A 15834-nucleotide genomic window follows, 5' to 3' on the forward strand; every position below is an offset into this window, starting at 1 on the left:
ACTGTGTTGTACAAATGGTACCCAACACAAAACTTTTTTTAAATTAGTTAAGACTTTTGTTTAAAGTTTTAAGTTTGCATTTTGACTTTGTTTAAAGGATGTATGTTGTGTGTTTAACCTTTATTAACTAACGTTAAAAACTGTGATGTGTGCGTAGATATTACGTATGCATGTTCATGTTTAAAGGATGGCTGTTGATGATAAAATAAAAACCAGCTTTCATTTTTCTAAGTGTGGTTTGGTTTACTGATGTTTTGTTTTTAGGCTGGTGAAGTTTCCCCCATGTATAGTTTTATGGAATGCATATATACACCCTAGAGAGGAAGGTTTTGTTTTGGTTTTGGTACTGAGATTGAACCCAAGAGCACTTAAACACTGAGCCACATCCCCAACCCATTTTTTTTGAGACAAGGTCTTACTAAGTTGTCTAGGGCCTGGGTAATAAATTACTAAGGCTGGCCTTGAACTTGCAATCCTGCCTGCCTCAGCAGAGTTACTGGGATTACAGGTGTGCACCACCATACCTGATGTGAGAGGAAGATGTTAGGATTATTTCATTTTATCAATAAGGACATGAGATTTAATCCAAGCCAGGGAGGCCAGACACTGGCTAAAGTACTTTCACCTTTTCAGACAGCAGAGAAAAGACAGGTGTTGTGTGTGACATGGAAATCAATATTAGAGATCATTTGTTTCAGTTCTCATTTTATTGGTGAGGAAAACAGAGCACCTAAGAAGTGACAGGACTGGGGTCTCCTGATTTAACACAGACATTCCCATTATATCTTCCATGGTCTATCTTATTCTAAAGATTTTAAAGTATGTTCTATAAGGGATTACTTAATAAGAATTTCTGGAATTGCCATTACTGCAACCTCAAACAGAGCTGGAATGGCATACTAATTCAAAAGACCTAAATTTGAGCACAAATGCCAATTGTTCTTAGGACAAGTATAATATGTAAAACAATCTTTTATTAGCCCCAAATATCTTTTATTTTTATTTTTTAAATTCAGTATTGCAGATTGAACTCAGGGAACTCTACTACTGAACTATATCCCCTCCCCACTTTTGAGACAGGATCTTGTTTAAGTCACCCAGAATGCCCTTGAACTTGGGATCCCCCTGCCTCTCAAATCACTGGGATTACAGGTATACAACACATACCTGGCTAGTCAAGAACACTTTTTAATCCAAATCTTTTAAAGTGAGAAAATGACCAGTTACATGTCACTGATTCACATTGAGGGATGCAGAAATGGGACAATGAATAATCGTAAGTAGAGCCGGTAAATGATGCAATGCCTTACTTCACTATGGTGAGGAGAGAGGCATGAGGGCTTGCCTATGAGGTAAGAGGCGGCCAGCTAAAGAGTGATAAAATTTACCTACATCAGAATGGGGCTACACCTCTCCCCAAAAGGCAGGGCAGACCCTGCCAACTAATCCTGGCCCTCTTTCCTCACGAGTCTGTGCCCAGCCCCATGATTATCCATTCAAATGGCAGATGCTAGAGATGAGATGTGACAGGTGAGAAGATTCCTACTTGCTATCTTTGGGCTATCTGAACAGCAATATTAGACCCGAAGCTGAAGCCATCTGGCAGCAGGGATGACTCCTTTTATCTCACAGCAGCACCATGCTCCTAGTACTTGAGGTCTTCAAATAACCTGCTCTGGTAACTAGGGGAGGGATGAGCAAATTCTGTAGAGGAATAGTAAATGTTTTTGTCCGAGGACCACAACAATTCAATTCTACTGCTATAATGCTAAAGTAGCCAAAAATAACATATGAACAAAAAGTGAGGCAATGTTTCATAAAATTTTATTTGTGAACACTGGAATTTGAATTTCATATACTTTTATCATGCTACAAAATATTTTTTCAACCTTTTAAAAAACCATTTGTTATTCTCTTTTCCAACCTTTTTTTAAAGCCATTCTCAGTTCACAGGCTATACAAAAATGGATGGTGGGTGAACAGGCCCACAGACCAGTTTTTGCTGACCCCAGGGCTAGTTAAGGGATTTTTCCCACTTATTCTTCCACATGCAGATTGTGAACTATATTACCAAACAGACCACAGCAGTATCACTACCTCTATTTCAATCATTATTTATTTGTATCCATTCACGCTATTCAAGCATTCTCTTGGCACCTATTCAAATTTGGGTACTGTGCAAGTTCCTTCTTTGGGTCACTGAAGGACAATTAAGACGTGGCTCTTCTCTCCAGACATTATGCTTCTCCTAGTATCAGAAAAGACACCCCAAAGTGCAGTTATATTTCAGAGGTGTTCTATGAGATACTTGTATTAAGTTCTTAGGCAATAGTAACAAATTACCATATACTGGGTGGCTTCACAGTCTTAGAGATCAGAAGTCTGAAATCAAAACATCAGCAAGGTCGGAAACTTCTGGAGGCTCTCAGGGAGACCCTGTTCATGACTCTCCTAGTTTCTGTGGCTCCAGCAATTCTTGAGTTCCTTGGTTTGTAGATACACTGCTCACCTCTGCCTCCATCCTTCCATGGCTAGCTTCTGCTTTGTGTGTGTTTCCCATTCTTTTCTCTTCTAAGAACTTGTCATTGGATTTGGGGCCAATATTAATCCAAGATGATGTCATCTCTAAGTTCTTATTTTCATTTGCAAATACCCTTTTTCCAAATGGAGTAATATTTATAGATTCCAGAGAGATGTATTGGGGGGGCGGTATTACTATTCAACCCATTACAATATTCTTAGAAGATGCCTAGAAAGATGCCAATATTATCCAAAAAGTTTCATGAAGGAGGTAACATACACTGATCCTTGAAAGAGAGTTGGTATTGGTCAGATACAAAAGGAGGAGAAAGAGGAAACCAGGTTCAGGTTCCAGACAGATCAGAATTATGGACGTATGTGGAGTGATCTGTGAACAGCAAGGAGGTGAGCGCGGCTGCAGAACTGGGTGTGAAGTGGGAGAGTATCGGGCAAGAGGCCAGATAAGTCAGCAGGAATTTGGTCAGGAAGGGCTGTGTGTGCCATGATCTGGTGGATGAATCCAGAAGGTTTTGTGGGAACTGCGGTGATGTTCTTCCATGGTTACCCATTTTAACTGTATTACGTACCTCAGATACTCTTCATTACACTACTGCCACATTAGATTAGACAACCTTCAAGCAGCTTCTCCCAACCAAGAGATTCAGATTGCATGATTTAGGTTTTATGACCCTTAAACTAAAAAACATGTTAGTTTTCTACCACCACTGAGATCATGGCCTTTAATTTCCTCCTGGGAAGTCCCTCTTCTATTCACTCTTCTCCCAGTGTTAAGGGCCACTCTTCCTTCCACACCCCATGCTTCATGATGCTGCCCTTGCACTCCTGAAACCGAGAATCAAGCAAGCGTGCATTTCCTTCTATCACTATGTCCATGAAGAATAAATCAAGAAGAGAAGGCAAGTTAATGACAAGATCCTGGGCTTATATACATAGCAGTTTTAAAAGCAATTAAAATGATGTACATAGACAATACTAGAGACCCAATTGTCTATACCCTAACAGAAGGAAAAATTATGCAATGTATATATGCATTCCATAAAACTATACATGGGGAAAACTTCACCAGCTTAAAAACAAAACATCAGTAAACCAAACCACACTTAGAAAAATGAAAGCTGATTTTTATTTTATCATCAACAGCCATCCTTTAAACATGAACATGCATACGTAATATCTACGCACACATCACAGTTTTTAACGTTAGTTAATAAAGGTTAAACACACAACATACAGCCTTTAAAAAAAGTCAAAATGCAAACTTAAAACTTTAAACAAAAGTCTTAACTAATTTAAAAAAAGTTTTGTGTTGGGTACCATTTTTACAACAGTTAATTTAAACATTTTCATTTTGGCTGCACATGAAAAAAGCGGCAGTAGAAAATAAAGTCATTGAAGTTTTTTAAATAGCAGAGTAGGCAGTTTTGCCATGCAGGAGAAGCAATATTAAATATTAGTTTTCAAAAAAAAAATCCACATTTAAAAATATTTAGTTCAAGTCACAGAATTTTTCTCAGTAGAGAACCCAATGCAATGCATAATTAGCTGCCTTAGATGGCCTGTTTGAAAGGACAACGTCCCCTCAGAGTATAACTTTACTGATTTTGGCACAGAAAAGAAGTCTTAAGAACAAGAACATGATTAAAAAAGAGGGAAGAGGAACCGAGGAAAGAAATAAACGCAAGAATAAATGAGATAGTAATTGCAATCACTAAAAAACTGCATTCTCAGTCATTGCAGAATACTGTCTTCTGTCTACAGCAGGTGCTTACTCCAGAACAGTTATTGCAGCATGGATTTAATTTGCTTGGAGGTAGTCTCATCATTCAAATGTTTTGTTGTGTACCTAAAAGAAAACCTTGATCAATTAGGGAACTAAACAAAATCCACATCCAGTTCTATGATTACAACAAAATGAGCAATTGGTCAGGTACATCTCTCACAAGATTATTTAGGCATTCTCATTGCAGCTACCCAGTTTTGGTTGTTCACCACCTAACAGAACAGCCAATCGATGTTTCACTTAATTACAACTACCTTGCTGAAATGATTGGTTCAACTCACAAGTACACAACTGGCAACCTTTCTCTCAGAGGAAAGTTAATGGTTCTATTATAATGGCTGGTAAATTAGGGCCCAAGTCTAATCCACTACCTATTTGTGAATGACCTGTGAGCCATGCATATTTATATTTTTTTATACTCTGGATGGCTAGGGGTGGAGAAGCAGATCAAAAGAATAGTAATATTTGATGTTAACATTGAAATTAAAATTTCAGTGTTAACATAAAAAAGTTGTACTGGAATATACTGAGTTGATTAATTTATGTTATTATCTCTGGTTACTTTATTGCCACAATGGCAGAGCTGAATAGCTGTGACAGAAACCATGTGGCCCAGAAAGCCTGAACTACTTACCTCCTCTCTGGTCCCTTACAGTTCTGTTCTATTCTGTACTAAAATAGCTCAAAGACTATAGCTCACATCCCTAAAAATGTCTCAATTCTCTTTAAGTACCTTATTTCCAGGCAGATACATTCCACTTGAGCATGCAAATCCAAACTAAGAATCCCCCAACTAAATGGTGAATGAAGATTCACCACAGGAATCCTAAGGATTCCTGCTACTTAGGATCAAGACAGATGGCCAAGGCTTGATTGGATTAGTGACAATGAAGACAGATATGCAATATGAGTTATATTTTGGAGATAATTCATACAAATTAATTTGGTTTAAAAGAATTTCATATATAATCTTTTTAAGGATTAGATCATTTTAAGCAAGTTCACAAAGATGATCCTTCTCTGTTAAAGGAATTTAAAGTCAACTGTGAGGTTTATTTCAAATAAATTAAAAAATTAAAGTATTAATTTTTGAATACTTTACTCACAGAGATCTTTGGAGAGGCAAAGAGACAGACACATGCTTAATAAATATCTAACATTAAGTATTCTTTATGATGTCACTGAGAAATGACTCCTAACCTGTTCTTTTTTTATAGAATAAACACCAGAGTAACTGGTACATAACAGAGGTTCTATCAATATTTGTGGTAGAAAGAAAAGGTAGGTTGCCAAGCTAGCAAGAAAAACCTATAGAGGAATATTTATATTAAATGGGTAGTAATTTCATAATTTCATATATGGCAAAGACAGCCCTTCTATTCCATGTATGCAGATAAAGTATATAAAGCTACACATGATCCTCCTGATGTCAGTAAACAAAGTTCTGATATTCAACTCTTCTGTTTTTTTTTTCTATTTCTCCTATGTTGGAAAAAAACAAGCAATGTACACAATAAATCTATTGCAGAAGCATTAGAAATATTTCTATGCAATACGTTGTGACTTTAAAAAAAAAATTTTTTTTTTGGTTCTAGATGGACACAATAACTTTATTTAATTTTTATGTGGTGCCAAGGGGTGAACCCAGGGCCTCACACATGCTAGGCAAGGGCTCTACCACTGAGCTACAACCCCAACCCCATGTTGTGACACTTAAAGAACTCGAGTGTTTTCCTCTCTCTACCATAACACAAATCTCTCTTCTGTAGATGTGACCCTGGCTTCTAGCCATTCTCAGCTGTCCCTGGACAGAGTCAGTCCAGAGACATACTACATCACTATTTTATTAAGAAAAAGCCAATAATAACAAATGTATGTGAAAATAACGTTATGAAGAGTCTGTTGTTCTTTCCCTTTGTGCATAAAAACAAAGTCCTTTTACAAGTGTGTATGACTTTTCTTCTGAAGAAACAACTATTATTTACTTTTACTCTTAAATTTAATAAGCCACTCATCTGCTACTCAACCTCTCATGACTAAGATATTTGCTTCCATTTCTCCACAGGTAAAATGTACACATGACCTGTTACTTTCTCTAAATAGGAATACGGCAAGCTGTAGATACTATATAATTACTGCAGAACAGCCCTCAAAATATACACATGGACACAGATGCAATTATACTTCCATTTAAAATCTTCTGGTCATTAATTCTTTAAAGGAAAATTCTAGTTTATAGGGCTCTAAATAACACTTGCATAATATATTTTTGGGGTTCTAAAATACTTCCTTAACATTATCTCATTTGCTGAGTGTAGCATATTGTAGGCTGGGTCAAGTTAGTTTAAGCAATGTTTCTCAAAATATCAGCCAGGGTGTTTGTTTAAAATGAAGTGCCTGAGTCCAATTCAGACCTAATGAAAGAGATTTCTGAAGGTGGTGACTTGGGAATCTGCATTTTTCGCAATTGTCAAAGTGATCATACTAAAGTTTAACACATGATAAACCCAAGACTTAATGGGACAGCATAAAGTATTTGGAATATCAAGAATGAAATCCTGAATTTGAAAACAGGTTCCAACATTTACTAACTGTACAATCTCTGGTTCTTCAGAACTCAGGGTAATTTTGAGCTCATATAATGGAGATACTGTCAATATTGATACACACCCCTATCTAAGTGAGCTGCAAAAAATACTCTTATACATTTTTTATGAAATTTCACTATCAATTTATGTTGCTATGAAATGGTACTAACCATAACCACTACTACAAAGCGTCCAAGTATAATGACTAAGCTTACATAACTTCCCAGGTGAAAAAGAAACAACATACAGATTACACTAAGAACCAAAGAATTCAAGAATTTTCTTTATCACAAAATTCTATTTTCTAATTTCCATTATATATTTGGAAAGAAAGCTTAACAAAGCTGATAGGTGCCTTCTGCCTCCAAGGAGGCTAACTCCTCCTCCTCCCCTCCTCCTTCACTCCATCCTTCCCTTAACAACACTGCTCTCCTTTGTCCTAACTCTAAGGAAAATGGGACCAAATTACCCTTAAAAATCTAAATAATTAGATTCTAGGTTTCTAACCTAATATTTGAAGCATACTTCCTTCAAGGTGACAAAATAACCAAACCTCCTAGATCTCAATTTCCTGTTTTAATAGAAGACTTCCTTCTCTTGCTGCTTCAGAGTCAGACCCATCAGAAAAAAAAAAAAGCACATGGGGGAACCAGGATGAGACAACAGGAGTATCCAGAAAAGAACCAAGAACGAAAAGAAAACACCGGATTGGTAAAAACCAATGAAGTATGTGCTATAAAAACCTCAGACAAAATTCTAAACATTAGGCTTATGGTTAAAATAGCTTTACATTATAAAAAGTTTAAAACTAAGCTCCTAATCCTTCTTACGTTCATTTAGAATAGATCTTCTTTATTCAGGCAGTCTTTGCTTCTACAGCACTTCCCATCATCTTAATAAAAGCAGTCAAAGCTTCTACTCAGCTGAAATGGCAGAATCCATACTATTCACATTTGAAACATTTTTTCTAACCTATTTCTTCTATACATATGTTTGTGTACATACACACCTGAGAGCATTTAGAAGACCTTCTACACTATTAGGAGGTTGGTCCTTAAGAACTTTGATACAGCCTTTCATCTAAGGGAAAAAAAAAAAAAACAGAAAAACCAAAATACGTTTTTTTATCTAACATTTATTTTCAAAGCAATAAAATAAAATAAATCAGGACCACAAATAATTTAGAACTTGAGAGATTATATTCTAGAAAAAGCAAATTATTCATTCTTTTTATTTAACATTTATTTTTTAGTTGGGCACAATATCTTTATTTATTTATTTTTATGAGCACTGAGGATTGAACCCAGAGCCTGCACATGCTAGTAGGCAAGCGCTCTACCGCTGAGCCACAACCCTAGCCCGAAAATCATTCATTCTTAGAAGAAGAAACACACACACACATACACACACACAAACACCTATACCTAAGTGTTATTTTCGGTTTGTCAGTAAGACTTAACTTTTTGAGAACCAAATCAGTCAAACTACAAGTACCACCCACGCTAAGGAAAAGTGAACTGTTTGCTAAGGGAAGACTTCCTGGAAGATGTTAAGTAGCAACTTAAAGGACAGAATTGAAATACTAGCAAGGAAAAGAGGCACTTTTGAGGCCTCACAGCATGCAGATGGCAGCCAGGAATTTTGCAGGTCTTGCAGGACTGAGAGGGGAGTCATAGAGACCATGCAGAACTGACAGGCCAGGCACAGGGACTCACTATAACTGTTAAAAAGGGGAACAGCTCAAAGAAGGTGGCCCTTAAGAAGATTAGCCTGGTTAATGTGAAAAAGAACTTGGGAAACCAGAGAATGCAGGTTTAAACACCTCACTCTACCATTCATTAACAATTCTATTACTTCATTTCCTTATCTTTAGTTGCACTAGTAGTGAACAGGAGATAACACCTATATCCTAAAGGGATTGTCACAGTGACACAGGAAAACAAATGCAAAATTCTGGGACATGGTAACACACAGTAAGTGTGAACTTATACTAGTCAGATTTTGACAAACGAAATGTGAGAGGGTGACAAAATAAATTTTATATAATTACTTATAAATAATAAGTAATTGTTTTCTCTAATAAAATAGAGAAACCAGAGAAAGACTTTTTGTTCTAATATAAACTTTTACATAGACAATGAAAGTAGAATTCTGGCTATAATCACAAATTATTATGAATGGAAAGGGGAGAGAAAATAAGTAAACTCTTTCACTTATTTCTTGGAGTCAACACTGCTGACTTCTAGTATATACTTTGAAAAGAAACATTTTCTTTGAAGTGGTCTTTGGCCAAAGGAACTGAAGGACATAATTTGAAAATTTTGCTTATTTGATTATCTATTTATATTGCCAAATATGTAGAAGGACCCTATGGAGACATTCTACAGACAATACATTCTCCTTCAATCACTAAATTCCACTTGTAAATAAGCTACCAGAAATATGGCAAAAGCAGAAAACCCATCATTATCACAGACTATAATTAGGTTCTATAAGAGTCCACTGCCAGCTTTTTAAATAAAAGCCTGAGGTTTTCATGTAAGAAATTGTTTGGAATTGTATAAAACAATGTGTAACTTACATCAATTTTGGAAGTTTTGGCAAATGCTCCCACGGGATGTACATGGTCATAGAGTATTATGACACCCACCATTACCCGCAAGCAGAATGACACTGTCTCTTCATTTGTAAATCTGCTTCTATACTCCCTGGAGGGCAGAAAAGATGAGGCACATCACAAAACTCTTAGCTGACTTCACTTTCAGTTGATACTGACTTCTCCCTTTATTCTCCAACAGGGTTGTTAACATTAAGCCCTTTTCTCCACAATGAGGTCCCCAGAGAGAAGAAAGTGATGGAATAGTCACATTTTCTAGTTTCCATGTGCACCTACCTTAGTATACTAACCCTTCTGCTTGACAGGCAGTGATAATTTTAGAGTAATCAAAAGTAGCCTCTGAATAACAGTTTGGGGATGGATATTACACAATAACTACTGCCAATAATATGATGAAAAGTCACCAGCTTAACAAAGCAAGTTGGTTTGCTATTTTAGAACCCAGCTTGATCTAAATGTATTATCATAACACTGGGTTTGAACTTTACTAAAATTTAACAATATTCTTCTCTCATTTGGGAAAAAAAAAAATGAATATCTTTATGGTAGGCAGTATGGCATAGCAGAGAGCATCCAGGTCCAGCCCAGGGATAGCTAGACATGTGTGGGTTGGCCATCATGCATGAAGTCCTTCATTTCCCAGGACCTTGTTCCCTGATGTGAGGAGGAGGAGGAAGAGGAAAGTTGTCTTCCTGCTTCATGAGGTTTTCCAATGAGGTAGAGAATAGTATTTTTAAAAAAGTACTACCAAAACAAAAAAAGTTACCTAATAAAAAACATATTATTCAAAAATCCAAGAGGGATTCTTTCTGCTTGGTGACAGGAAAAAATTCTCAGAAAAGAATTCAGGTTCAAGTGTAAAGAACTAATAGGAGAGAAAGGGATAAAAAGCCCTCTGGCAAAAAGGCAAGGTTCTTTCTAAACAGAAATAAACAGTTTTTATAACAGGTGTAACTAGAGCTTTTCCCTTACTCCCTCCCCTGCCCAAAAGACCACCACACAATTCCTGCTCCTAAGAGACCAGTTAATTAGTCTTCCCAGTGTGGGGCATCCGGCAACCATGCATATTTAAGTATGTTCTGAAATACTAATCATTTCAACAGTATTGTCGGAGTGAAAAGGTCAGCTAAAATACTCACGGAGTTTCCAGCATGACTCTACATACACTAGCCATGGTGCTTAAACAGTCTGTGGTATTTTCTATTGGTAAATTTTTATTCTGTAAGTGTGAGAACAAGAAAAGTGACAAAGTTATTTAACAATAACTTAAAACTTAGCATAATATGAAAAATTAGCAACTTTATTATTTAGCTCCTACTCTGAACTTTCTAAATAATGCCCTAGATTCTAAGCACTGGCACTGTTCTACCAAACTTGAAATACAGCTGTCCCCAAGAGTGCTTACATGCTAGCTGAGGGAGAAAAAGAGTGGCCATGCAGATACGGGCTGGAGGCTCAAATGGTATTTGAATTTTATCCTAAGGGTATTAGTAAGTCACATTTTAAGCTAAGAATGGAATAGTTTATGTTTCAAGATTTTCTGCTGCTATACAGGGGAAGGACTACAGTGGGGCTAAAAGTGAAAAACTGAAGAGCAACTGCAGCTTGGATGCAGTGATCCAGGTGACAGGGTGGTGGTTTGATCTGAGTAGGTAGCAATAACATGGATTAGATTTTCAGATTCACAATATATTTTTGAGGACAAGTCAAAATGACTGGTTGATAAGATAGATGTGGGGACTGAGGTAAAGAAAGGAATTTAAAATGATAACCCCAAAAGTTTTGTTTGTACAGTGGTACTATTAATTGAGAAAGGCAAGAATGGAAAAGGACAGGGTTGAAAAAGACAACCAATAGTACAATTAGGCCATGTAATCACTGTGGTATCTACTGTACCTCAGTGAGAGACTGCCCACAGGTGGGCAGACCTGTGTGTGTGGATCTCAGGAAAAGGTCAGGATTCAATGTACACATTTGTGTGGAGAAGGTATTTAAAGTCATGAGACTTGCTGCGATCAGCATGTCTGCAATAGGTGGAAGAGTGTCAGTGCAAAGAATACTTTCCTAGGCAATACTTACCTCTGATACAAATTTTGTTGTAGCATCACTTAAGGTTTTCAGCATGGGGGTTGCCTCAGCATAAAACAAAGACATTCGATTTGCCAATTCATTATTTACTTCATTTTCTCCTTCTGCCTGAATAAAAAAGTAAGAGTGCCTGATATTAGTTTACTAATTATTAAATATGAAAATATTTTAAAAGGACCAAGACAGAGTGCCTACCTCATTAATGTTTATTAAACTAATAAATACCTCTAAAAATTATATTTCAGACCCTCACATATGCAAAGTACTTATGTATTGTTTAAAAAAATAAAAAAAATTACAAATGATAGTAAGCAGTTTCTTTAGAAGATTAACCTCTAAAATATCTTAAATGATATTAAAAAATTAAATACAACCTTGTTGGACTTTCTACTACGTACAAGTAACTGTTCTAAATGCTATGGAGGATAGAGAGATAATTATGGAAGTATATCCTGTCCACCAGGCTAAAAGGCAATGACAGAAAAAGGAAGTAAGAAAAATACTGAGTTAGATTAAAAGAAACTAAGAAGGCCTCATAAAAGAGTTAGACTTTTATAATGATGATAGATGAGCAAGGTATTCCTAACCAGCAAAGAGAAAAGCATGCTTTCAAATGCCCTGGTGGAATAAATTTTAGCAAAATCAGTGTAACAGCAGGGCAACAACTAGCAAAAGATTTAAACTGGGGTCGGATTGTAGAGTGCCATAAATGCTAACATAAGTTCCTATTATTCTTCCAAATAGAATAGGGAACCACATAGAGTGTTGGAAGAACAGCAAGTCAATTCTTTAATGAAATTTAACTCATGACAGTAGGTGAACTGTATCAAAAATAAGAAGTCTGCAGGTCAGAAATAAGTTATGCTGCTATAGAATGACCATATAAGATTGGGAAGCGGGAGCTCAATTGGGATAAAAGTGGCAGGAGATGAAAAGGAGGATGGGGAAGAAATCTGAAAGATATCTCACTTGGAAACTATTGGCTTTACCTACAACAACTGAGTGAGAAACAGTACAAAGATGTCTGTAATGTCCTTTGTCCTCTAGTCATGGCAAGGATGACTACAGTAAGATTGGGTGTTTTAATTTTATTAAAAAAGTCAACTTCACATTAGGAACTGGTCTATATAAAACCAAACTGATGCCAAAAAAAAACAAAAAAACAAAACAAAAAAAAAAAACAGATCCTTCATAGAAGAGAAATCATTACCTCCAAAGCAGGGCCTGTCTTAGAGCGGTTATTTCATAAGTACCTTCCAATGAAAAAAATTAATGGCTCCATTGCAATTTTTTTTATTTTTATTTTTTTAAATCTCTTTCCTCCTCACATAATTATAGCATTTCTCTGCTAAATTACCTACCTGAGGTTAGGGTTGTTCTTTGAAATTTCTCTATTTTTTATACCAATGTAGATTCTCAAAATACAGAAAGCAGAAGATAATATTTTCTTCATGTCTAATGTTTTACTTATGGTATTAAACTCCTTAAGAAAAAAAGAGCACTAAGCAGCTTTAAAAAGGAGAACGGCAAGAGATTAACAGGCCTACAGAAAACAGCAGAACCAGGAGCAGTGGCCCATTCCTATAATCCCAGCAATTTGGGAGGCTGAGGTAGGAGGATCCCAAGTTTGAGTCCAGCAAAACACTGCCTCAGAGCAAAATAATAACAACAGCTAGGGATGTAGCTCAGTGGTAAAGTGTCCCTGGGTTCAATCCCCTGTAACAGGAGGGGAAAAAAAAAGGAAGAAAAATAGATGACAAGCTGCACCAGCCAAGGAACAGGCCCAGAAGCTGTTTTTCTTCAGTCATAATGAGGTGTAGATGTGCTAACAGTCCATGACCTCACTCTTCTCTCTTGTCAACATCAGTTATTTCTCTTAGTACAGGTCAATTTCTCTCCAGGAGTCATCCACTCCAAGAATATGGGGACCAAAAAACCTCATATACTAATGTTAAAAGTTTCTGTACAGTTAAAATGAGAATACACAGAGAAAGTTATAGTATCAATATTATACAGACAAAAAGCAATTTTACTAAAGTAGTGGTGGGAGTTCAAAAGACTAAAAAGAAAAACAGGCAAAAACCACATGGTTTGCTACAATTTGCCCTCTCCTCCCACAGCTGTGGTTGTCCATAATCACTAACTTTAATACTTGCTGTATGAATGAATAAAAAGAATAAAATAAATAGACTGAGAAAAGAATTATTCTTACCAACCCCGTGATACAAAGCATTAACTTACTGGAACATTATTAATCCTCATCCGACTCAATGTTCTTCTATAGTAGCTGAAATCATTCTGTATGGCAGGATTTGTCATCTAAAGAAGACATTTATGAAAGAAAAAATATGTTATGAACCAGATACTTATGTAAAATTTAAGTGAAATAAAACCCTACTAAATATAGTTTTAACTAGCTATGTAAATGTTGTCTATTTTGTAATGTCATTTTAAGAACGAATCTGATATCACCCAGTAAGTCTTAAAAGACTGTACTCAGTCCTAACTGAACATACAGAAACCATACAGACTGTTTTTCAGTCATGGGCAGTAAGCATACCTTCCTTTCTTTTTACCCTAAAAGTGTATTTAAAAAAAATTAACATTACCAAAGAACAAAACCAAAAAGGAATACAGAGGCACTTGTTTTGGATAAAAGTATATATACATAGGCAACAGGGCAATAATCCTCAAGCAAACTAAAATTTACATACAAATCATTTGTGCGCAAAAGTATTAATAAAATAATTATAACCGTCTATAATACAACTGTAAATGTCCAAGTTCACAATCTAGCTCTTCCGTTTTCTAGACAAGGTGCCCAGGACGGAACCCAAGGTCTCATAACTGATTACTGTGCCAGAGCCTAAACTGAAGTCAGGTCTGATGTAAAACCCAGAACTTATTCCTCTACACTAACCCTTCTAACAATAGGATATTTACAGTTATAAATACTACAATTAGCTAGATCAAGAAAAGGAGTAAAGAAAAAAGTTGTGGGGGAGGGACAAAAGTTTTAACAACTTTATGTTAAAAGAATGGTGCAAAAAACTGGGGATGAGCAGAAAAGAAAAAACATTAGAAAAGAATACTCAGTATTATTATTTCAGTGATTTTAAAATATGAAGACTGAATATTAGATGATTTGCTCTTTATACCAAAAGACCTGCCATACTTTCAAATTCAGTTTTCCATTCATGCTAAAGTCTAGTTAGACATCATTTAACACATTTTATCAAGGATTCCAGGCTTTTCCTCCTAGTACTCATTGGAAAACATGATTTTAATATTGACCACGACAAGCAGAAAATTCTACCTTGAGTTCATCAAACCGGAGGGTGAAGTGAAGAATTTCTGCAAACTGTTTAGCAAGAGCCTGCTCTCGCTCTAGATGCTGGGTGGGAGAATATGGGGTACTGGTCAAGGCTCCCAGAAGGCCTCTTAATGCTGCTTCTAACAGAAAGATAAAAATGTTAAGGTTTTTGTATCTCTCTGATATTTGTTTATTAAAAGTGAACAATTCATAAATGTTTTGATTTCAATTCCAAAAAAGGTCTCTAAAACACAAATGACCTACATATAATCAAAACAATGAAAGAACTTTAAATTTTGCCATTAGTCATATATTGCATATACTCAAATTGAATACTGTTTAACCCAATGAAACTTAAAAGGGACTTACTCAATATATAAACCCAGGTTTCAAAATAACACAGAATGAGAATGTGAATAACATCAGGAATGAAGGGCAAATTTAAATTCTTTCACCATTCCACATAGTATAAAATTTGCTTTTATGAAACAGTTATTATTACCTCTAGCTGAGTAACCTGTTCAACAGCACTATGTCCACAATCAAATCTATGTGGCTATGACTTGATTACCAACTTCTTATACCTTGAAGAATACGCCACTTATTTATAAACACAATCTTCTTTCTTTTAGTTACTAGGAACAAAATACGGGGTTTAATAAGCTTCCCAGGTTATCTTTGGGCGTTGCATTTGGGACTGTAATATAAATATTCTAATTTGTTAAATAGCAAATTAGCTCCTTTGAAATAATTCCACCTTTGGAATGCAAGACCAATAAATACTATGTTTAAAAACGAAAAAACCATTATTTCACTTAAAAAAAAAAAAACCTCAAACTTAGTTATAAGGTTACAGAATCAGAAAACGATACTAGAGTTTAGAGTTAAATGATGATATAACAACATT

At 35.8% G+C, this 15834-nt stretch overlaps 1 protein-coding gene across 8 annotated transcripts in view; it reads right to left on the bottom strand.

Annotated features, from left to right (window-relative positions):
- Nucleotides 1–3641: 3641 nt before the first annotated feature.
- Cyrib (CYFIP related Rac1 interactor B) overlaps nucleotides 3642–15834 on the bottom strand; it is a 109831-nt gene continuing 97638 nt past the window's right edge. For all 8 annotated transcript variants that reach the window (XM_015486474.2, XM_015486475.2, XM_015486476.2 and 5 more), the window contains 7 exons: nucleotides 14931–15067; nucleotides 13856–13933; nucleotides 11606–11722; nucleotides 10666–10745; nucleotides 9491–9617; nucleotides 7919–7989; nucleotides 3642–4384 (listed from right to left, as the gene is read on the bottom strand). In XM_015486474.2, the coding sequence (XP_015341960.1) occupies nucleotides 4321–4384; nucleotides 7919–7989; nucleotides 9491–9617; nucleotides 10666–10745; nucleotides 11606–11722; nucleotides 13856–13933; nucleotides 14931–15067 (674 nt within the window). In that variant the 3' untranslated portion in view covers nucleotides 3642–4320. The remainder of the gene's footprint in view (nucleotides 4385–7918; nucleotides 7990–9490; nucleotides 9618–10665; nucleotides 10746–11605; nucleotides 11723–13855; nucleotides 13934–14930; nucleotides 15068–15834) is intronic.

Source organism: Marmota marmota, unplaced genomic scaffold, assembly GCF_001458135.2.
Source record: "Marmota marmota marmota unplaced genomic scaffold, marMar, whole genome shotgun sequence".
NCBI classification, from domain to species: domain Eukaryota; kingdom Metazoa; phylum Chordata; class Mammalia; order Rodentia; family Sciuridae; genus Marmota; species Marmota marmota.